This window comes from Monodelphis domestica, chromosome 3 (genome assembly GCF_027887165.1).
Source record: "Monodelphis domestica isolate mMonDom1 chromosome 3, mMonDom1.pri, whole genome shotgun sequence".
In the NCBI taxonomy this organism is placed as follows: Eukaryota; Metazoa; Chordata; class Mammalia; order Didelphimorphia; family Didelphidae; genus Monodelphis; species Monodelphis domestica.
The window spans coordinates 430,787,797-430,813,848 of NC_077229.1; the positions used below are offsets into that span (position 1 = coordinate 430,787,797).

Genomic DNA, 26,052 nt, shown 5'->3' on the forward strand with positions numbered 1-26,052 from the left:
TGAAACTCCAAAAAAAAGTATAGAAATCTAAAAGCCAACTTTTTCAACATTATTAAAGTATAGGCTGCATTGTCATATACTTGCATGTGCTCTTTTTGTCTTTTAAATCACTTTCATGTAAGTAATTCTCAATGAGATTTAGGTTTGACTATACAGAATCTCCAATTAAATTTTCATATACTCTACAGCAAAGAATCATAATCATATTATCTATAACTATGAAGTACAATGGTCAACCCTGAAAGTAAATTTCATTAGTGTTAAAGGTGAAAACTTAGTTGGAAGTCTTAACATAGTGCCTAGTACAAAGTAGGTACTTAATAAATGTTTATTGAAAATCTGACTTATTTGCCTGAATAATGCAGAAATAGAAGCATTTTTCTGTACTAAGAACATTGATAATATTTTCTAAGCAGAATCACAAAAAAATGCAATTCAGAATGGGTTGAAGTGTCACACTGTGCATAGGAAAAAGCTAATTTAAAAATAAACTTCATAATTAATAATAATTCTTTTACATAAAAATCTCTCATCTTTCTATATTGTGAAGCAGAAAATAGGTCTGGTGTACTTAATGGTAAATAAAATCTGCTAACCTAATATTATAGTTTTACATAAATATGAAATCATGCTTTCTTGAAAGGTATATTAACTTTACAAAAAATCCTTACAGTATTTAATTGATCTCACTTTTTGCTCCTCTTTTGCTTCATTAATGGCTACTATCCTACTTCACTATATAACATGGACCTGACATACTCTCTTCATTATTTAGTGATACTACATATTTTGCTTTAAATAAAAATATTTACCATTCTTCAAAGTGATATCCTAATGAGTTGAAAATCCATTATATGATGAACATCCTCTTCTTATCAGTTACAGCCAGGATTAATCAAATTGGAAACTATCTAATCATTTAAGAAATTTTTATATTAGAGGTAAGAAAAGTTTTTTTTTCTAGCATTTATTTTACTTTAGTTGATTAAATCTATTGTAGAATTTTACACTGGTTTAAAATACTTGCCAACACTGCTGATTTTGCTTTGAAGTCTTAGATGATCTACTATTTTCTTAAAAAGTGATCTACACTTTAGCATTTTTTTAAAGAATATTTTACTTAAGACAATCAACAAAGAATTTGAAATCTTATACAAAGTGGATTTTTATACTTCAAATCCAAATAAAATCTAATTCAGAGGCTTAAAATTAGCTGGCTTATATTGGCCAATACAGGTTTTAGCACCTTCAATGTAGAACAGATTTCTAGATTTGATTTTATATGATCAAAGATATCTCTAACCATTTGATATGTGGCTTGTCAAACTGTGCATTTAAAGCATTAAAAAAATCTATCTCTAAAAAAACTTAACACATAAAATAGTCTAACTTTAAAAATGCAGATGATGATTTTGTTTAAGTTTATGTGGGAAAGGGATAGTGACACATGGTTCCTAACCTTTGTTTCTATGAATAAGGATTTACATTCTATGGGATCAATGATCTTTTGGGCATCAGATTGACATAATGGATTAATTATTAATATTACTTTCGACTTATACAGAATATTTTAAAGTAGCATGGTTGAAGGTATAGTTTGAATCTGTGCAATTATTCCTATATCATGTTACCAAATTAAAGTGAGAAGGCAGATCACTAAGTATTCATTTATGGGCAGGGACTACAAAATTTTTAGAAACATTTATGTTGCACATTTTTATGACATTGAATTGATGATTTTTCAAGAATCATAAGAGTATTTTAAATGGAAAAGATGTGGTAGTAAGCAGCTGTTTTTTGAAGGTGATCCCATTTTGTTAATTTTCTCTAGGAGTAAATGACAGTGCACAATATTTACTAAGATATAATTTTTTAAAGTAAGATTTGGTTTAATGATAGACTTTTCCTTCTAAACTTCAATTTTTACTTGAATGGATTTGATTTGTCAAAAATTTTTCTTTTAATGGCAAACATTAATAAATGAGTGGAAAGGATAGCAACTCCAATAAGTTTTTGGTTCAAGATAAAGGATATTTGAAAAATCCAGACTTTTTGATGAAAATGACATTATCATGTGCTGAGCTTTGTCTCAGAAAATAAACCTGAAGTTAGAAACAAAAGTAACTAATTCAACAAATTAGAAAATGTTTTTGAAAATATGGAATAAATTGAGAAACTCTTCAAAATAAAGTTCATAAAGACTGAAATTAATAATGTGAAAAATGGTCTGAAATAATAACTGAAGAAAATGAGTTAAGGTGATATTTCCTATAGACTGCTTCAGAGCAATCTCCCATTAATCCTAACTGCAGGATTCTAAACTATGGATGTCAATATCCCTGTCTCTGCAGCCTACCTGTAGGAGTGGAGGTTATGAGATGGTTACTGAGCTATCACCTAAAGGAAGCATGTTAAGAAAGTGCTCTGATATCTCAGATTGAAAAGCATAATAAAGCAGATACTCATTTATTTTACTAGACTTACGGCATGCTGTAATTAAGTCTATATTTTCTTTCTCCCACAAATGCTATAGTAGTTTCAAATAAGAATGAGGCAAATTCTTCCTAGCACAATGGGAGTAAAACATGGATAGAATTTCAATCTTAACTGTAAAACTTCCTGATTTTGTTTCTTCAACCTACAATCATGGAATTTTATAGTTTAAATTTTTTAAAAGGAAAAAAAGGGGACTGTTTTACCAAAAATAAAAATCAAGTGATATGATACAACAGAATGTGACAGATATATTAGTATTTAGTATGTTCTTAGTATGTTCTTTAGATAAATTGTAATTTTTTTTTCATCCAGCTACAATCACTCCAAAAGAAAACTTTCATTGTCCCCAACCTTTCATTGTCTACTACACTAATACTGGTTCATATTATCAGATCAATATCCACTGTTTTCTTTGAGCTGAAATGCAACTGTTTTAGGTTAATGTAGAAATAGAGGCTTATGGGGGCTAATGCATCAGACTATCATTTCCCAATGTAATCTCTCAGGTAAATTAGTACATATTGTAAAGTATGTAAGGTATGTGGTTCTTTTGAAAGAATTCTGAGGCACGTGGTCATCTGTCTATAATAAAGCCAACATAAACGAATAAAAATATATCTATTTGAATTGTTATCTAAACTGAATTTCCCCCAGTTATTGTCAAGTACTAATAATTTCAATACTTAAATTCTAAAATAATCAGAACCAGCCTATTCCACCAAAAGCAAAATTATCCTGTAAATATTTATCTATCTACATAAAGTTGAATTTACTTAAAAGTTTCATCAGTGCTCTTCAGACATAGGACAGAACTGGATGTTCCAAAAGGGAGTCTCCTGAACATGCTACCACAGCAAAAGCTAGAACAATCCAAGCTAAACATTCCATGACTGAGTTCTAATTACTAGGCAATATCGGTATAGAACAGGGTGGCATTCAGATTTTCTGAACATATCACAACACTTCAACAACATGACAATAACTCACTATAGAGCAAGGGTAAAATAGTAGCAGTATAATTGTCCTAAAATGGTCAGCTGTCTACAGGGAAATATTTTTAATTCATGACAAATTATGGAAAATTGTTGTCTGACAATGATTAAGCAAGTAGAAAACAGACTTAATACCACACAAATGCACTACTTATGTAGTGGAAAGACATTTGCATAATTTTGAATACAAGAAAAAATTTAACAGTTAATTTTTAATATATGACAGAAAACTAGGCACAGCATCTTTAAATACTTGTGTCTTGTAGCAGTACTGGAGATTTTATAGCAAAAAGCTACTTGATTATTTCAAATCATTCAAAGGTAAACTCTATTGTATTTAATAATAATCACATTATATCCAGCTGTATCATTTTAAATTGTTATGAAAACTACTAGAAGCTAAGAACTCCTCCAAATTAAATCCATTTCTAACTTTAAACTTTAAAATTACTCTTCAAAACCTTGCGGCCAAGGAAGCTGACAATTTTAAAAACAAGTTCATTTAAAATAAAAATGCATTATATTGACATTTTCTAGTAGAAGGAAAGGAGGGTAACTTTGGTTACACCAAATGACTTTGATGCACATTATCGACAGCATTTTATTTTAACAATGTTTACATTGGTCAATATATCTAAATTATTCCATAATACTCTGCCAATATTATCAAATTATATAAATGTTATAAAACATACTCTTACACATTTCAATTTAATAAATTTATGAATTAGCAGTATTAAAACCAAGTGAGATGCACAGGTGTTTGGATTTATCTGATCTCAATAAATATGGAAAATCCATTATTCTTCAGAATTATGAAAAATAAAATAAAATTCATTCATGCCACAATTGTTAATGTATTTTGAAATACTGTAATATACTTTAGAAGTATAACTACTCATAGGTATGCCTCTATTAGTATGATCTTTTTGGGAGGCTGACAGCACCTTATAACAACTTAAATTTATTTTTGTTCCAGATTAGATCTTTTAAGAAAGAAAAGGGGGGGAAATCATCATGTACAGCTATCTAGTAGAATATCACCGGAAAGAGTCTCTTTACACAAAAGGTTAAATAAAATATAGACAAATTACCTGAAAATCTATAAAATCAGAGACTTCAACATAAGAACCACCTAATTTATTTAGCTAAAATAGACTCCAGTTTTCTGCCTGGAGAAACTATTGAGTTTAACCGTTTTCTATATCCTTGGGGCTGGGGATGCAAGGAGACTCTCAGCAACTACTATACCTAGCTCCGTCTATTAAAATAACCCAGAATGCTTTTGGTTACAGCTGGATTCTCTTCTAGTTGTCACCTGGTATCACATATCCAGAGAGTTACTGATGCAGTTACCTTTACAGACTTCATTCAACACCCTCAGTAGAAATAGAGATGTTTTCTCTGCACTATGGGCTGAAAACCATGTAAATTTCTCCTAAATCCTCTCCACAAATCTCCTTTAGCATGCAAATCCATAAATCATCATAATACTGACAAAGCATTTAACCAATACATGAAACTAATGCTCATTTCCTCCAAAGCCACTAACAGGTAAAACTCTTCAAACTTTAGGCATCTTTTCAAAAGCTCTCTTCAGAGCTTACCCTTCTGAAAATCCACATGGCCACCCCTTCTTCCACAGTGGCAATTAATCACTTTACCGATTGGTAAATGGCAGCATTTTCAGATTATTCCTACTTCATCTACATCATCTATGAACAAATGCTACTCTGGGAGCAGAGAATATAAATTACTTTTTTCCCTTTCTTATAAAATATATAAAACATTAAAAAATATAAATAATAGCCAACTGAGAAACAGACAGTACTTACTGAAGATGGCAAACCCGGAGGAACTTTTCGAACTTTCTTTGTTTGTACCTCTGCAAGAAGATGAATGACTTTGTGAGTCACTGAAGCTTTTCTTATATGAAATATTCTATACCATGAAGCACCTAGTCACTGCTGTTATCATTTTAGCCTGGATTTTTAAAAATGTATATTGGTAAAATGCCACAGACACCATTAATTTTTATTCTGTAGGGGAATTAAAAAACCCCTGCTATTTTAATAGAACAGTGACTTGAAATTATTAATGGTTTGATTTAAAAGGTTGTTTTCTCCTTATATATATTTTTAACTGGCCTTATTTGTTCAGCCAAGGAAAAACACAGAATAAGCTAACAGAAGAGAAAAAAAAGCTCTTGACTTCCCATCCTAGTATGCAGAAGTGCTCTATATACCATTTCATTTTTGGGAGGAGGTTACATTTCAAAAGCTACTACAGTTTTTTCCTTTGGTCATATGTTCCTTAAAAACCATCACCCCAAATCATGAATTCAAATATATGAAGAACTCACCCATGGCACTACTATGAAGAGGCCTCCTCCGGGGGTTATTGCTAGAATACTGATAGTACTGGGAACCAGGTTTGGATGGTGAGAGAGCTCCTGGATTGCCCATATCCATGTCACTTCCAAGGAGACTTTGCTAAAAGGGAAAAAAAGAAAGAAAGAATATATATGGTTAAGTTTTTTCTTTTCTTTCTTTTCTTTCTCTCTTCCCTCTAACCCCTCCAACAACCCCCCTCAACTGATTGTTAGCACTTAGACCCATGGAATAAAGAAAACAGCATCTGCCAAACTGAAGCATTTAAAAAAATCTGTCTAAAGCAGCCATCACAAAAGACTTTAGTAGATTCCTTAGATTAGAAAGTAAGGTAAAATGTAATTCCCTTTAAAGTCCTTTTTAAAAAAAATTACGATGACTTAAGGATTCTTCATTGTTACTGTAAGAAAATGACATATTCATAAGATCAACTTTCATTTAACTAGATTGAGGAATTTTCCCCCTGTGAATTGCTTATATCTTTTGTAGAAATAAAAAATGAATCTGAGGATTCTGAAAACTGCATCCTGTACTTTATGTATCAATGTATATTTAAAAGTAGCTCTATTGTATTTGGAAGTCTATCTGCATACAACAAAGCAATGAATCAATTTTAAGAAACATGGTATAAAATGCAAATTTTACATGATAAAATTAAATTACTTTTCGAAATTGTTAACATCTGAATTTACAGACATTTTATATAGAAACAAAATAGTAATGTACTCCTGAAGATTCTTGCCCACTCAAGAGATAAATACCCACCGAAATAAAATTTACCTGGACACTAAGAAACTTTCATAGATCACTTTAACTAATTGCAGTGTAACAGATTCTTTAACCTTATGATACCATGACATGAAAAATACTGTATAATATTAAATGTTCTATAAACTACATTGCAACTTACCCATGATACATAAATCCCCTGATTATACTCTGCATTGAACACATTGTTCTTTTAATTATTCTGATATGCAATAAAACAGGTGTAGATACTACCATTTATATTAAGAACAAATTTACTATTTAATAAAGAAATTTTAAAATTAAGTACCAAAAATCTAACTTTATCGTTACTTGTAATCAACTTTTACTGACTGAACTAATTACTGTACTTGATAAAGTACAGAATGTGTTTTCCCTAATCTAAATTCTAATCACCATGTCACTCACAACAGACTTAGTAATGCTTCACTAACACACTATTCACATGCAAAATACTCTAAATAGGCCAATTATGACTCTGCCCCTGTTCCCTGGTTAACCCGCTGAGAACTGAAAAATTTCACAAGGCAGTCACCAACTAAAACAAAGGGTCCTTGTTTTAAATTAAGACAGTCTTTTTGATTCCTAAATAGCTCAACAAAGTGGCATGTCTTCTAGTGAAAGCAGTTGGTCAAATATGACCCATAAGCTGGAAAATCAGAAATTAAAACATACATTTTCCCTTACCATATAGTTAAATATAATAAAGACAATTTTTCATCTCAAGAGTTGTGTGTGTGTGTGTGTGTGTGTGTGTGTGTGTGTGTGTGTGCATGAGAAATACCTACAGAACTAATTAGGATTGACATATTCTCTTTTTCTGATTTTATTTTTACCTTTTCATAGAATATCTAATACAAACATATCTTAATAAAATATTTCAAAATTGATTTTTGAGTTGAAAATTCATTGTAATAAAGTATTTTAAAAATTTACCACAAAGCTAATACACACCTGGTTTCTGTATATTTTCCTCTCTCACATAGTTTCTTCACTTCTTTCTTTTCTCACAGAAAAGCAAAATGCTGCACAATGACAAACCCAAATATGGGTTGTATAATAAATCAGAAACTGGCCTCATAAAATCAAGGAAGCTTCCCCAGAATTTCTGGAAGGAGTCACTCAGAGATAAAAAATTTCTCACTCTAAGAGGTCTCTATATTGGTGATATCATTTTAGGAAGATATTTATTTTAATAAGTAGATTGAAAGGTCAGAATTGTATTTTTTTTTATCCAAAAAGCTGCAAACTATTTCCATCACCATCAATTTACAGAATTGTAAATTCCAAAATAGCCTTCATTTAATTTTTAAAATGTTGTTTGACAAGGACCTGATGAATATGCTTTTATCCTGTTGACAAAGGCATTGCCCTCTAATTTTCATCTTTCTTTGGAAAAAATGCAAAATATTCAGAAAAAGGACATTGCCTATAATGTAACTGTAACCTGCTTTACCAATAGCCATAGAAATGTCACTGAAATGAATCCGACCATTAGTTCAGTCTTGGTGTTAGTTATAAATGTTTTCCACTAGTAAGAGGACAGCTAGCTCTAACGTGTAGGTAAATGCTATACATTGGAAGCACACCCAATAGAATTGTGCATGTCTGTGGAAAGATTAAAATGATGGGGTATTTTGATCCTTGAATTTGCCCAAAATTCTTGCTTCTCTAATAGAGAATCATTAACAGTCTGGTATTTCAAGTCCTATTTATATTTACAACATAGGTAGAGGAACAGATCTCACTTTAAAAAGTATTAGTGCTCCTTGTTTAGTGGCCCCTGGTCATACAGAATGCTCCAATTTCTTCCTTTGGTTTTCCTTAGGACAATAGTCATTTTTCTAAGCCATATATACAAATATTTTCAGATGTTTAAGGGGGTCCTTGTCAGGACTCCACTGGGGAAAAGGAAGACAGTAATATGTATATTCTCATTGCAAAATATGTATAAATAGAACTATGGGCAGTTGCTATTTTTCAGCCTACCTAAGGTTCATAAAGATCTGCAACAAAGGGAAAGATTAATAAATAAATCTAAATTGTTAGTATACTCCAGAAAGAACTTGACAATTAGAATATATTTTTTCTATTAAATGGCATCAAATTTTAAAATTTTAATAAAATACTTTATATATTTTGTAATATATTCATATAGGTGTTGTAGTATATTCGGCATTCTGAAGACCAAATTTACTTTTAATAAACATGTTAGAAAGTTAAGCTCATATGAGCCAATCCTACTTTTTTGAAGAAATGTTCTAATCCTTGCTTTAAATAGGATTAAGATGGTTCTAGCTTTTCACATTGTGCAAGCTCATGTTCTGTGGTTATGTTGGGTCCCACCAGTAAGCTGCCAGATTATGCCAGGAAATACTGGAAACAAGATGTTGCGTCTCTTAGACCTAACCTGTAAATCTTAAAGTCATAGTGTTGCATTCTGCTTAACATCTTATAAAATGATGAAGCGGATTCCCTTAATGAGGCCCCCATTTTCCTTGAGAGCAAAGCAGTTTCAATTTTGTTTAAAATCTTCCAAACCAAGAATGGAATGAGCCAAATATCGGTAAGGTTTTCATGTTTTTCATTTAATAGCAAAGAGCCAATCTCAGCATAGCAACCCATGTGCCAGATTCAGGCATCCTGCAGGGCTCTTTGTCAGTATGAATTTTTGTTTGTTTGTTTGCTGCACAGGATCTGGGTCTCACTGTGCTTCTAACCTGCTTCCAACCTTACCCCTTTTTAATTTTAGCCCCACCCACAAAGCTTTTGTCAAGTCTCTGATCAGCCACTGAACTTTGTCTATACAGCCCAGGAAATGAAATCATGAATTAAAATGGAGTAATAGAAAAGAGACTGTACCTCAAATGAGATTAAAACCTGAATGGTAATCAAAAATAGACTGCTTCAAGGTTGAGCTATCAACTTTTAAGTCATCTCATACTTAACTATTATTTCATTTCAACTGGTGCTTTAAATATATTGAGTGGGTGGTACAGTTCTTTAAAACTATTTTATTTATCCTTAATTATAAATAAGAGTGAGATGAGAGTAAAGTGAGCACTTATTTTTTGGGGGGGATTATAATTAATTTGCCTAATAGGGGAATGACCTTGAATTTCAAGATTGAAAACTGTAGGCTGAAAATAATTCCTTTCAAGAAGGAAAACTTCCTTAGGTTTCTCAGGGTTTTCTCTGATTCTGCGTCACTCCCATTACGTTGTGATCAGATATCAGACACAACATCATGGGGGGATGTTGTAGAACAGATAAAAGCAGTCTCAGATGAAACCAGATTAAGCTCCTTTTCTGAACTATTGCCAAATGCTTGTGAGTTTAATTCATGTTTGGGTATTCTAGTACTCACACAGCTGCAATTCCATTCTTTCATCACAGACCTAAGTGATGTATGGTAGCTTTGTATGGTGAACTGACTTTACAAAGCTAGGCATTTTGGAAGGCTTTATTTTAATATGGAAATAAAATTCTGTATTACTATAAAATGTATGAATATTGAATATATAGATGTATATATGTCTTTGCTTACATTAACTATAAAATAAGGATTGTTGAAATTTACAATTCACATTTGTTCAAAATACTTTTAAACACAACTCTGGTCATTTTTATATAGTCATTTCTACCCCAGAAGTAGATTTTCAAAAACACTGCTGAATAAGGTTCTTGACAGCTAGGGTAAAGATGCTGCAAATCCCTACCGAAAAGCTCCTGCTGAATTTGCCATTTTACCCAAAGAACACCCATTGCTGACTTCTATAGTATCAGGAGGGGGTGAGAATTTTGCTGCTGTTGGCACTTAGTTTGTAGCCTGTATGCATCTCAGGCTAAAGGACAATAAAGAGCAGAATATTCTCACCTGTCCATTTCAGATTCAGATGGTTCAAAAGTGAAGGTCAGTGTATAAACCAACCTTTTTTTCTGTACAATAGCACAGAAATCCATCATTGTTTTCATTTCCTCTCATTCATGAACTAAAACTTAAAAATTGGGACCTACTCAAATAGAAGCTGAACTACTTTGGAACTTTAGTTAACTTCAGAGGGAGGAACACCCTTTAAGAAGAAAGGAATCATAGCTTTTAATTGTCAATGCTTTCTAATCCACAATTTCTTACCACACCATAGAATCCCATATGATCTACTTTAATTCAAAGGGATATAGTCAATATTTTCAGATTTTTAGCAAATTTTTATATTTTAATTTGAAATGGTTTAAATAACTGCTTCTATGCAATTTTGAAACAAATCTATTTTTATGATAGGTCTTTCTTGATAAACTTATGTTCAGTTCACTTATTTCTAGTTAAAAGTTATTAATGAGTATCAGTTAAGGTAGATGTCAAACATTATTTTTTTTATCAAAAAAAAGTAAACACTCAAGTATTTACTTCAAATGGCAAAAAAGTGGGAAAAACAGCTAAATCTGAGGTCTACTGAAACCCAGGTAAGCAACCTAGTCTGTGAAGGCTAAAAGTAGTTATGTCTGTTCTTTATTTAGTGAAATCAGTAGTGAATGATCTGAATAATTCATGATTTTAGAAAAGCCATTCCAAAAAACTTTTGCATTCTTCAATGTTCTATCTCACAGACCTTCTTCAGATGCAGTCAAAATGTTACTGTGAATTCAGTTCCAAATATCAAAAGTGACTGATTCACAAAAAAAATCACTGCAGTTAAACAGATTTGTAGAGATTGGAAAAAGATTTATGACACATAACAGGTTGTACAAGAACTATACTTACTGAGAAATTTACTCATCTAGAACATTAATTGTTCTTAAAATAATTTAATAAGAAAAGTCATTAGCAATTTGAAATATGACAAACTAGAAGGCAAGGATCTTGTATGTTCTGAGCAGTACCTTGCACATTAAGAAGACTTATTAAACAGTAATTTCTTTTGAGAAAGTGTGACCAAGGCAAAATAATAAAATAGAAAACAAATTCCAATTTTTTCTATCATCAGATCTCAAACTTGATACATGCATAGAACTGGTAGATGGCTTCAAATATAGAAGAAACACAGTTCTTTGTTAAGTAAAAATATTCAGTTGTTTTAATGATAATTGTATCCTTCAAAATGGGAAGGACACTGTCTATGAGACAAAAGTCCCACAATCCTGACTATCTGTATAATAACTCCAACTATAATATCCACATATTTAGTTTTCATTTGAAGAAGGTAGGGAAAGGATAATCTACTATACAAAAATGTAGTCTTTTCTACTTATGGAAGGTTCGAATTTTTTAAAGGTGTTTTATATGGTTTTGTTGAACTTCAAACAAAATCTGTCTTTTTTTTCCAGTATCTCTCCATTGCTCAGGTGTTATAAAGCACGAGTTCAAAGTTCTCTATATTAGTCCTTTTTAAAGTATGTGAAGTCAACTATCATAATCATGGTTTTTAAACCATGCCTTGTAAGACTAAACATGTATAATTAATTTCAACTGATTTAAATAGCAATATTCCCCCCATCCTTGTTGTCCTCATCTGGATACTTGTTTGCTTAATATTGTGGTATTCATCATTGAACAGCATACATGTTAGCAGTATGGCAAAGGAAGAGTAAAGCAGAACTATTATCTTTGTAGTGGTTTCTGTCTTACTTTATGTTGTATGACAGTATTACTTTTTTAGAGGCAGACATATTGCACTATTTATTCATATTGAGTTTGCAGTCCTCTAAGATTCTCAGATCTTTTTCAAATGAACTGCTATCTTGTCACATCGTTTTAATCCTGAATTTATGAAGTTGATTTTTTGAACACAGGTGTAAAACTTCATATTTATCCCAATTAAATTTTATTTTAATGCATTAAGACTAACATCCTAGCTTATAAAGATTATAGAGCTTGATTCTGTCATCAATCTTACAATCATTTCACCCATTTAGTAAGCATATCATCTACATCTTCATTTAAGTCATGGACAAAAATCATTTATATAGTACAAGACAAAGAAGAAATCTCTAAAGTACTTCAATAGAGATCTCCCTTTAAGTTACCATGTTATTCTGGAGCTATTATAGACTAAAAAAGAAACTCCTTGCTAAGCTAAAAGTTAAAAAAAAACAATGAGAGGTGACATGCTATTTTTGAATTTCTGTCAAACTAGGAAAGGAAGGCAGGGTACATCTTAATGCTCATATAAATCTAAACTAGAGTTATTTCAAAGAGTTTAGAAAAAAGATAAGTAGTAAAATAACAAAGAATAGACAACCCCAAAGCCCAAGATTCCATATAGGAAGTGATGTTAAAAGGGATAGATAGTTCTCAGGAATAAAACTTGGATAAAATAGATACAAATAATTCTGATGAGAAAGTAAAAAGAGACTGGTCTAAAGAACCCAATAAATATAATGCACGTGGAACTTATCAACTAACTCAATTTTGAGGATGTGTGGAATATTTAGTAGGTCTAAAATTAACCTATGATGAATACTAAGGATAACTATTTTATTTTATTTTTTAAGGAGCCTCAAAGTATAAATAATTTTTTAAGTTTGCTTCCAACTCTGAGAACAAACTTTTCATTATGAGGAAAAATTTCATTAAAAAATGCAGCTATTGCAAAATGGAAGTGAATGTTTCAAGAGAAAATGCAGTGGAACTCTCCTAGTTGAGGATACAAGATCATCTATGATGGATATTATACTTTATTATTCATTTTCAGATTGAAACTGAATGAGAAGATCTTTAAGTCTCCTTTAAATGTGAGATTTTATGATTGGTTAGCCACCATCAAAGTAAGACTAATTAAGAACTGCTGCTCAGGGAATGAAAAACACCCAATATCAAAATTAAAACATTTCAGAAGGTCTCTGGTTTGATCTGCCCTGGAACTCCTTTCAGCTTCATGAATCACAATTCTTTCCTATCTTATTAACTATGATAGTCAAAGTATTCTTCACATCCTGGCCAAAATTCTGGTGATCAGCCTCTCTAAACTAAACTAGGCTTAGAGGCAGCATGTTGTACTGAGTTCCACAAAGGATCCTCCTAACTGCTTGTATGATCCCTAAGCAAGTCACTTTATCTTATCTCATTTGTAAAATGGATATAATAGTAAGTGTACTCATAATGGACTCATAGGATTGTTAAGGAATCACAGTATAAATGCAACTCCATGAATATTTATAAGTTTCTAAATGCTAAAAACATATAAGTTGTGATTATTGTTCTGGATATGACAGTTGGGGGGAAGAATTGTGTTTTAAATCTTTCTAATTTGGTCAGGCCTCATAGAATCAGAGCTTTAGTAGCATAATGTTTAAGGACTCAAAACAAAAATAAGGAATGGAGAATTTTTTTAATGAAAAGTAGTGAGGCTCCTTGAGTAGAAAGGAGTCCTAGGAGACTGGAAGATGTAATTTTGACATTCATTCAAACATATATACTATATATGTGAGCTTGGGCAAGTTACTTGACCTTTCAGTCTTCTTAACCTCTTTTAGTCCTCTAGACAATTCTCCAATAATAATCACAATAATTGCTAATAATAGATACTACTTATATAGTGTTTATTATGTGCCAGACATTGTGCTAAGTGCTTTGTAAGTAGTAATAATAATAGCATTTATATTGTACTTACTATAAGCTAGGCACTGTGCTAAGTGTTTTGTAAGCATAATCTAATTTCATCCAAATAATCACTGTGGGAGGTAAGCACTATTACTGTTCCATTTTACAGAAGAAGAATCTCAAGCAAACATGGATTAAGTTAATTGCCCACAGTAACACGGTTATTAAGTGTCTAAGGCTGCACTGAACTCAGGACTTTCTGACGAGGACTAGAAATCTATTCATTGAACCACCAAGATGCCCTTAATTCTCTAAGACTTTAGGTTGTAGAGGTGTCACTTTACATTGGTAAAGGGAGTTTCCTCAGCCAGAAGTTTCCTATATGAATGAAATTAGTAGGCTGTTTCCTGTCTCCTTTTCTTTAAACAAACAAATAATTATATGTATCTATATATACACACATATATGTACATATATATTAATGTTATCTTTTATTTTTTTTATCACTCATATTTTCAGCATATCTCTTCTTCTTCCCCATCACAGTGAGCCATCCCTTTTAAGAAAGAACAAAAGACACAATGAAAAATGTCTGACATTAGACAAAGTATGTCCTATACCCACAGTTCCCATTATGGAAAGAAGAGAGATGTGCCTTTTTATATCACTTCCTTGGGGCCAAATTGTGTCATAATATCACAGAATTCAGTTTTAACTGATCTGTTGTTCTTTCCCTTCATATTGTTGTTGTCACTAGTTATATAGGTTTCTTGGTTCTACTTATTTATTTGGCATCAGCTTATTTAGGTCCCCTATAATTTTTTTTCAGTCTCTTTTCAGTACTGTCCAACTTTTCATCACCACATTTGGGATTTCTGTGGCAAAGATACTAGAGTGGTTTCACATTTTCTTCTTCAGTTCATTTTATAGATGAGGAAACTGAGACAAATAAAATTAAGGTTGACCAAACAATGTTGACCCAGGGTCACATAGCTTATAAGTGTCTAAGGATAGATATGAATTCAAAGTCTTTCTAACACTGTGCCTCCTGGCTGTCCATACTGTTTTATTTTTTTAAATTTTTGCATCTTTTTTAATCACTTGTTATCCTTGAAAAAGTTAGGTTGCACAGTGGATCGAGTACTGGACTTGGAGTCTGGAAAACCTAAGTTCAAATCCTTCCTCAGACAATTGCTTTTCACTATAACCCTGGGCGAACCACTTAATTTCATCTGTAAAATGGGGATAATAATAGCCCCTCTCTCACAGAATTTTTGTGACGATCAAATGAAAGAGTACAGTCATCCCTCACTATATCACAGTTCACTTATCTCAGCTTCCCCTTATCATGGGTTTAAATATACATATAATTCTGTATCATGGAGTTACACTTTTTATGGTACGTTATTGGCTGATGTAATGAAAGGTGACCAACCACAGCAGTTAAGGTTATGTTCTGTATCCTGGGCACTGATTGGCTCAGTGACTGTAGGTTAATAAGAGTGTGGGAAAGATTTATAGGAGAGCGGGAAGTATTTATAAAGCCTTAAAAATGCATATATATAATAAAATAAATAAAATGCCACTACTTCGTGGATTTTCACCTATAATGGGGGCCTCTGGAACATAACTCCTTTGACAGGTGAGGGATCACTGTATTTGTATCATGTGTTACAAATCTTAAAGCAGTATAAAAATGCTATAGGCAATGTTCTTATTAATTAGTATTATCCCATTATATTCAGGTATCATAACTACTTAAGCAATTTCACCATCTATGAGCATCTTTTTGTTTCCTAGTTCTTTGCAACTTTTTGTAAGATCTGTTAGAAATATTTGTAAGTCTATGAGGACTTTTTTTTATTCTTAGCCTTTATGGGGCATATGTCAATCAGTGGAATCACCGATTCAAAGCTTTAATCATTTTGATCATTCTTCTCACATAAATACAAAATGTTCTTTAGAATGATTCAATCAATTCACAGTTGCACTAATAGTGCATTGATGTGCTGGTATTTCTGCAATCCATTCAACATTGACTAGTCTTGTCTTTTGTCATCCGTGTCAATTTCCTGAATGTGAGGTCAAATCCACATTGTTTTGATATTTTAAGTTCTCTGACCTGTGAGTGATTTGGAGTATTCTATCATGTGCTTATTAATAGTTAAAATTTTTCTTTTCAGATTTGTTTGTTCATTTAGTTACTGGGAATGAGACTTTTATGTTCAAACCTATTTGATTTTTAAAAATATTTTAAAAACTCTAAACATATGCAAAAATACATACCTACATATAATCTCAACATGTCCCTGGGTACAAAAAAGTAATTATATTTTTTAAAGATATATTGTCCCGGAAATGTTTCAGTTTCTAGTTCTGATGCACAATTTATCTCCAACAAATCAAAGTTGTAAGTGGCCAAAAGACAATGGAAAAATGGAGCATGAGAAGAATCATTTATAGAATTTACCAAAAATGGTCAGCATACAAGAAATGTCTAGGGTGATGACATTTTTAAAATGAAGCAGTTCGACTATATAAAGTCTAAGGTAACATTTCTGTTCTAATACTGTTACCACATACCTAAAATTAATACATATTTACCATATACTCATGAAGACAGACTAAGTGATTACACAGAAGCAGTATTGTACACTATACTGGATGCTTACACTGGGGTGCAGAGGGCCTTGGCTTGAATTCCAAGATTCTAGGATTCCTTTCAATTCTAAAATCTATGATCCTGTGAACCTCTTATCAGTGTAGCCACAAATTGCATTCCAGGAAGGCTTCTGGAATACCACACTCATCTTCTTTGGAAGTTCTTTAGAAGAACATGCACAAGAATTACAAAAGATTAGAAGGAAGGAGTAGATTGAACCAAAAAGAGAATATGTATAAATATATATATATGCATATATATATATATCAATATCATTGTGACCACAGAGTCACTAAATTAGAGTTAAGCCTATTATTATATATGAGAGTTAGGAGTTCTGCCTTTTTGCCCCCTGGAATTCCATACAACAGAGAAGGTTATAAGCATTGTTGGGAGAATAGGCAGTTGGGGAAGACTTGCAGTATAAATCACTACCATACATATAAAATAGGTTTTTATGTGTCCATTTGTAAGAGGCAGAAGAGAGTTAGTCTCTGAACTATGAAAAAAAAATGGATTTAACTTCTTCCTCTAAAACATCCTGGTTATGTCCTTTAATCTCACAGTACTTTAGGCAATTCTCTAAGACCATAAGAGGTGTCCACCTGAATTGGTAGAGGAAATTTCCTCAGTTAGAGTGTTCTTATGCCAGTGAAATAACAGTCTAGTCCCTATCCATATCCCTTATAACGATGTTTCTCCCTTTACAAATAAACTATATAAGAATTTGAGATGAATCTCCTAGTTGGTTTATGCTGCTTTTCAGTTCAGGAAGTGTATTTAAGATGTAATTGAATAAGGATATTTTAATCACTGCTTGCCTTAAAATACTTTTTTTCCAGCAATTTTATTCAAAACCAAAAATAGAACAATTTGGAAAAAAAATCTGTTAACCTACTAGGAAAATTAGTACTTTTCTTTCAAATGCATTCTCTCCCTCTCTCTCTCTCTCTCTCTCTCTCTCTCTCTCTCTCTCTCTGTCTCTCTCTCTCCACCTCCAGGTTTTTTTGGCTTCTGTCAAGATTCTGCTCAAATATTACCTTCCATAAGAGGCCTTTCCTGGTCTCCGATACTGTTAGTACTTTCCTTATTAGACTGTTTCCTATTTACACTGTATATACTGATGTACATAGTTCTTTGAAAGCTTTCTTCTACTTCAGAATATGAGCTCCTTGAGGTCAGGAACTGTGGATTTGTCTTTCTGTATTCTGTATTTCCCATTTTTTAGCATAGTGCTTAACATATAGAACATGCTTAAAAAATGAAAGTTGATTGACTTTATATATACACATATATATTACAGAGTACTAGTTATATACAAGATATTATGAGGAAGGCACTAAGTTATTGAGGGAATCAGGAAAGGTTTGAGGTAAAAGACAGTGACTGAGTTACATTTCAAGGAAAGAGAGGACTACAAAGTAGAGGTAAAGAGGAAGTGCATCAAAAGAATGAGAGGCAAATAGGAGATGGGGTATGGGGTGTGAGGAAAAGAGAAAAAAGCCATTTTGGTTGGATTGTAAAGTGAAAAAAGAGAAGCAACTTGGTGGGGAAGGGGAGTTTGTGATTAGACTGGTTAGGGTTTTAAAAGTTATTCAGAAGAATTTATATTTTGTTCTAGAAGCAAGAAGAAAACACTAGTGTTGAATAAGTAGGGAAGTCACATGGTTAGATCTGGTCCTAAGGAAAATCACTTTGGTAGCATTGAAAAGGACAGTTTGGAGTAATGAAAGAATTTTGGGTAGGAAGGTGAGTGATGATAAAGGCTTGAACTAAGGTTGTACCTTTGTGAGTAGAGAGAAAGGGCATCACTCTCATACAGGATAGGTTTTGGTAAGTTATTAAATATATAGGGTGAAGGAGAGTGAGGATATGAGGATCATGACACTGGAAGGATGGTAGTGCCTTCAGAATAGAGGAACAGGGAATCAAAAGAAATGGTGGAAAGGATATAAAGGATCACTGATGGTTGTGTTAAGGTTAGTTGTATTTATGGAATCAATCAACATGCATTCATTAAATGCCTAATACACTCAGTCTCAAGATATAAATGAAACAGTATCTGACCCTGAGGAACTTATAATTAATTTTGTGAGGAAACACGTGTACATAGATGGACATAGACTTGACACAAGAAAATTTGGAGGAGGGGCAACTAGTACCTGGGGATGTCAGGAAAAGCTTCAGGTAGAAAATGGTGTTTGAGCTAGGCTTTGAGGGATGCAAGAGGCAGAGAGGTGAGTAGGAAGAACATTCCAGATATGGGAAGAGCCAGAAGTATATACACAGAAGTGGGAAATGGTATGCTCTGCACAAGGAATAGCAAGGCCAGTTTGTTTGTAATATAGGGTGCATGAAGGAAACTGTTATAAGCTCAGGAAGGTGATAAAGAACCTCAAAAGCCAAATAGAAGAATTTATATTTGAACTAGGTCAGGGGAGCTGCTGGAGTTTGAAGAGTAAGAAACAAATCTCAGCTTTAGGAAGACCACAAAAGCATTCACCAAACTAAAAGGATAGCCAAGGCTGAATAAAGATGGTCTTTATCAGCTGGTCTCAAGCTATTTTACAACTAAAAAAATTTTAAATGTCAGGATAAAAGTCATAGATATGGCCTGGGGAAGCCTGTAAAGAGGATAAACAAAGCCAAAGGTTAGGAATAAGTTTTCCCTTTATACTACATGCTATTAAGGTTTATATATAGTTTAAAAGTAGAAGAAACTATTGGTTTAATTCATAAAGAGTGGTTGATGACTGTTGTTTCTCAGTTCCGAAGTGTCCAGTGAATGTCTAAATAACATCATCTATAACTTCCTAATAAGGCACCACAAGTCACCGAATGGCATTTATGAGGACAATGGAGAGTTTGGGTTGGAATACACATCTGGAGTGCACAACATGGTTAGTAAACATCTCGATATCTTCATCAAGTGACAAGCTCACTTGCTATTTTTAATGTCATTTTCAGCTCTTTGGTCTCTGCCACCCATATCTAGGACAATATCAAGTCACTTCATCTTTACACTATTTCTTGATTCTACTCTTATATTCATAGTGAGCACATGGTCCAGACTAGTGCTTAACCTCTTTTTAAAAAAATACTTACCTTCCATCTTAGAATCAATACTTTTTTTATTAGTTACAATGCAGAAGAGCCAAAAGGGATAGGCAAAGTCTAGGGTCTAGGGTCACACAGCTAAAAAGGGTTATAGCAAAATTTGAACCCAGGATCTCTAGGCCTGGCTGATAATCCACTGAGCCATCTAGAGGCCCCTGCCTATATCACCTCTTACAATAGTAGGAATCTCTCATAAGAGTACAGAACAACCCAAATGCTTATTATATTAGATGGAACAAAGTAAGTAGAACAGGACTGCATACAAGAGATCTATATCAGAGGCTTATTGATATGTCTCTACTCTCAAACAAAGTCCTATTTTGAACTTCTCTTTTTTGTCAAGAGCCCATTCATTTTTCCAGTCACTCTAATTTCCAACCTGAGTTTCATCTTTGACTCCTTTTCTATCTTCCCTTACTTAACATCTCTAATCAGAAGCAATATTTTAATTTCTTTCTCTCTCCATACCATTTCTTGCATCTAACTCTATCTATTCATATAATAAGCACCCTAGTTCACACCTCAAGACTTTTGTCCCCTGGCTTATTTTGATAGCCTCTTATTGTTCTTCATGCCTCTCTAGCATCCTTGATTATTGGCATTCAGCACTACACTCTGCCCTTTCTTGTATTTAACAGGTTCAGAATCTCTGGCCAGATTCTTTTCAGTTCTATACATCATCTCACCAAAAATGATCTATGCTATTTCAAATATATCAATTTCCTTAGCTTTCTCTATGAAGTTTATTTTGATTAAATTCACCTGCATATAACAATCTCATTCAGGGTAGCATTTGTTAAAAATATAAATGTCACTATAAGCAGCAATAACTGGTTTGCCTTGTTATATTATTTCTCTTTATGTGTTCCTCTTTCACTGAACATCTACTCTCAAGATTCATTGGCCAATGTGAGACAAGACCTAAAGTGAGGCAAATCCCCCCCCATAGTACTCAAACTCTTTGACCCACTCTTCCTCTTCTAAAAATCATGGGTCAGGCTATTCCAGTCCTCACCCTCAATTACCCAAGTCTTCTTATACATATTAATGTAGAGGAAGCCATCAATTACATTCATTTAGGGAGATGATGGACTACAGGGCTTTATCATCTGCTCTGCCACTGAGGCCCAAGATCCAATGTCAACCATTTAACAAGCATTAATTATTTAACAAACATTAAGTGTACTCTATGTCAGGCACTGTGGTAAATTGAGGATACAAAAAAAGGAAAAGACACAAGTTCTTCCCTCAAGGAGCTCACATTTGAATGGGGGAGATAGCATATAAATAGCTATGATATATATCAGATATAAGCAGGGCACGTGAAGGTCATTTGAAAGGATAGGTATTAGCAGTTGGGGTGTCTGAGAAAGACTTCCTATAGACTAAATTTGAAAGAAAACCAGGAAAACAAAAAGGCAAAAAAGCCTTACAAGCATGGAGATGGCCAATGCCAAAGCATAAAAATAGGAAATGGAGAATCCTGTTTGAGAAACTGCAAGCAAGCCAACAGAGCTGGATTGTAAAATATATGGAGGAAAGTAAAGTATAAAAAAAGCTGGAAAAGTAGGAAAATGTCAAATTATAAAGCTCTTTACATATCAAAGAGAAGATTTTACACTTACCCTAGACATAATAAAGAGCCACTAGAGTTCTTTTGAGAAGAGGGGTGACATGGTCAATCTTGTGCTAAGAAGGTCACTTTGACCAATGATGGACTAGAGTGGGGAGAGACATGAGACAGTAAAACCAACCAGCAGGATACTGTAGTAGTTCAGGTGAGAGATGGAGTCATTCTGAACCAGGGTGATGGTTGTATAAGTGAAGGGTAGGGGCCACAGAAAAAATAAACTGTGAAAGTTGAAATGACAATATATGTCAGTGGACTGGATATCTGGAGTGGTAATCCTGAGTAACTGAAAGGATGGCGGTACTTCCAACAATAAAAGGGAAATACTGGGGAGAAAGATAATGAGTTCTGCTTTGGATATAATAAATTTGAGCTGTTTAGAGGAGATTCATGAGGAAACTGGAGATATAAGCTCAGGGAAACAAGGGCTAGATATACAGAGTTGGGAATTATCTGTATAAGCATGATAAACAAACTCATAAAAGTTGATTAAATTGCTAAGTGAGATAGAGAAAAATAAAAAAAAATGGGGATCCAACATGTTTTAGTGGGGGAGATACCCACAGTTAGGAGATATAACATAAATGAAAAACCAGGAAACAATGAAACCTGAAGAGGATGTGAACAAGTCTTGAACACAATATGGATAATCAATAGGCATTTATTAATCACTTACTATGTGCCAGATACCCCAATATCAGCACTGAGGAAACAAGGGAAAGGCAAAAGGTAACCCTTTTGTAACCTCTTTAAGGTTGCCCTTAAAGAGCTTACAAACTAAAATGTAGCTTAATGTGCAAAGAAATGTGGATAAACAAGTTTTATACAGAATAAGTAAGAAATAATCAACAGAAGGCACTAGAATTAAGAAAGAATTGGAAAGGAAACCTGTGCAAGGTGAGGTTTTAGCTGGGATTTGAAGGAAGCCAGGGAATACAGGAGGGGAAAATGAGGAAGGTGAGAATATTTAGTAAGGGGGAGATCAAGATGGTGAAGAGGCTGTACAATTTGGCAATTAAGAGATCACTGGTAACTTTGGAAAGGGAAATTTCAGTAGAATAATGAGGTTGGAGTCCAGACCACATAGATTTCAGAAGAAAGGAAGAGTAGATGAAACAGAAGTGACAATTGTAGGTAGCCCCTGTCAATCCCATGTGACCTGACCTTTATTTTTAAATCTAGAAAACTTTCATTGTGTTCCAAATATTATAATTTGAAGATGTTAAAGGGGTGAAATACACAAAAATAATAAGAACTGATTAAGAACATAAGTTCTCCATTCTCTCCTTTTCTAACAATAATTAAAAAAACTGTTTATGTAATATAAATAGTACATATTAGGCTCAAGTTTAGAAATACCTCTGGTGAAGCATAGCACAGGTTACAGAGGTGTAACCTATTTTAACAAAACAACATTAACTCACTCATATATTTTCTGGTAAAAAAATTATGCAAACTTAAAAGAATTTATAAAAATACAATGATATAGCTTGCTAAAGCTCAAAGCTCCCAAATAGCTAATTTTAAATTTAGAAACAGAGATGGTAATATCTGACAAGTTTTTTCACTTTCTGGAATCAAGCACATAACAAACCAATGAAGGACTCCTGTGCCTGTACAACCAGGCTACTGTTGCAATCTAAGGACAACTGAGCCTTTTCAGCTGGATCTTCCTAGGAGTGATGCCTCCGTCAAATAGAATGTGAATTCCTTCAGAACAAAGACTATCTTGGTTTTCTAACTTAATGTCTGGTAAGTATGGCATAATACAGGCACTTAAAAATGTCTCTGTTTACATACTTACATTTATTCATACATATGCTAGCTGCTTTGTGGACCTGGCACATAAACCAACATGAATTAAATAAGCTCAAATTCTAAATGACATAAAATCCAGATCTAATATAGTAAAATATCTTTATACGTTAACTTAGGACATTAAGGTTGAGCACTTTAATATTTTTGCAAGACAATTTAGTAATTTTTTTGGTAGTTAGTTATTTACATGCCAAAGAAAGGCATAAGAGATACGTCACTTAATATAAAAGTATTTTTATGTGTTCATGCCAGGCATTCAGATATATTGGAAACCCAAAATACACATATTGAAGTCTTGAAATAATTTGTTACTTTGTATCTTTGAATAAAGTATGTTACCAATCTAATGATAATATATGACACTTTTTATTTCAGTCAATCCCACTTGCTTAAACTTGATATGGTTATATGTCACATAAATGATCCGATTTGAAAGAGTTGTGCACAGAAACTTCATGTCAGGAGGGTAAAGTATAACCAAGGTTATCTTCATTTCAGAAATATTTCTTGAATTGCTATTTAAAATGATGAGAAGATGGATTGTACTTGTTATGTGCATAGATCGGGTAAAAACAAATGACATTAAGTTCATTAAGACTTTTTTCCCTAAAGAATGCATTAAAAGCAAATTCAATAATCCAGTTCTATAAACATTTAAGAACCTCCTAAGTATGGGCCTCTCTGCTAGGTCCTAGCTAAACACAAACGGAAAACAGTCTCTTTCCTCAAGAACTTGAATTCTATTGGGTTGCAGCAACACGTACAAAGAATACATCAACACATATAACTTGAGCACTAAAAATAATAGCATTCATGAAGACAAGGACAGAATCTAAAACCAATTCACAATGGAAATGTTATGTCTGAAAATTAAGAAAAAAGGCAAATTATTTGTACTTTAGTTTTAAACATATAGCATATTAAGCTATTAATACTCACTAATGTTCATTTTTTTATCAATTTTTAAGATATTTGATAGGTATTGAAGCATATATTTTAAAATTTCACATAAAGGGAAATTTGATGTCACAAAAAATCATGAAAACTCCTTGATTCCATTTTTTCCCCCTGCTTTATTTACTTTTTAAAAGCAAGTTAGTTCTTACTTCAGCCACTAAAATTCTAGTATTAAGGAATATTTTGAGAAGCAAACCATACATTTACAACAGAAACTTTCCTCAAACCCTATAGCTAGCTATGTTCTTCTGCTGATCATATTTTTAAATAACAAGTTAAAAGAAAAACATTTGAATTATCATTGAATTATTATATGGGTATATGATTTCAGGTTTCGGCTTTAAAAGATTGTGCTATGATAAAAATGAATAATGTGGAAATAGGTATCAAATGGTAATATTTGTACAACCCAGTGGAATTGCTTGTTGTCTCTGGGAAAAGGAAAAGAGGGGGGAGGGAAAGAAAATGAATCATGTAAACAGGGAAAATATTTTAAAAGTAAAATGAAAAAAAATCAAGTAACAAGGTATAGATTGATACTATATTGCACATAGGATTTCTATAGCATTTAAGATGTGCAAAGTGTTTTTCAGATGATCTCATTTGATCTCTTCAACCACCCTGTAAAGTAAATGCTATTATTACTCCAATTTTATGAATGAGAAAACTAAGACTGAAAGGTTAAATGACTTTCCCAGGGTCACCCAGCTAGTAAGTATTAACCAGAACTCAGGTCTCTGAATGTACACTCAATACTCTGTATCTTCTATACTAGAGCTGCCTACTACTTAATATGTGCGAATCTTCGTTGGTCAAGTTTGATGACCCAGTAGAAACTTTCAACCAAACTCATATATGAAAAAATAGACTAAAGTGTGGAAGGTTTTGGTTGACAGTGACTGTTTCCAATTGCTTGGCTATATATACATATAAAGTCTCTCATTCCCAATCCTTTCCCCTGACCACCAAAAGTTTGATAATAATAAAAGTTTCCTTTTCCTTAACTTTGTATTTCCAAATCCTGTGTTGTAGGCAGCTAGATGGTAGAGTAGTTAGAGGACTGGGTTTGCACTTACGAAGTTAAGAGTTTAAAACCATCCTCAAATACTTACTATGTATGTGTTCCTGTGCAATTTAATAATCCTCTTTGCCTCAGTTTCCTTCTCTATAAAATAAGGATAAATAATAGCACCTCCCTCACAGAGTTGTTGTGCTAATCATCTGAGATGATATTTATAAAAAAAAGCTCTTGGCACAATACCTCACACATAATAGGTTTTATAGAAATGTTTGTTCCTTCCCCTCCCAACCCATCCAAGAAAAAAATATTATAACAGCATAATTACCATAAAAATTACAAATATTTCAGGTATTTCCTATTATGAAGACATTTTCATGTTAGGTGCTATTTTATTTTATTTATTTATTTATTTTTTATTTAAATTTTATAATATTTTATTTGATCATTTCCATGCATTATTCATTAAAGACAAAAATCATTTTCTTTTCCTTCCCCCCCACCCCCCATAGCCGACGCGTGATTCCACTGGGTATCACATGTGTTCTTGATTCGAACCCATTGCCATGTTGTTAATATTTGCATTAGAGTGTTCATTTAGAGTCTCTCCTCTGTCATGTCCCCTCAACCGCTGTAGTCAGGCAGTTGCTTTTCCTCAGTGTTT

General features: G+C 32.9%; 1 protein-coding gene across 13 annotated transcripts in view; it reads right to left on the minus strand.

The window, feature by feature from the left end:
• Positions 1-26,052, minus strand: part of TCF4 (transcription factor 4) — a 438,336-nt gene that overhangs the window by 156,619 nt on the left and 255,665 nt on the right. For all 13 annotated transcript variants that reach the window (XM_056824455.1, XM_056824457.1, XM_007487546.2 and 10 more), the window contains 2 exons: positions 5,851-5,980; positions 5,324-5,373 (listed from right to left, as the gene is read on the minus strand). In XM_056824455.1, coding sequence (XP_056680433.1) covers positions 5,324-5,373; positions 5,851-5,980 — 180 coding nt within the window. The remainder of the gene's footprint in view (positions 1-5,323; positions 5,374-5,850; positions 5,981-26,052) is intronic.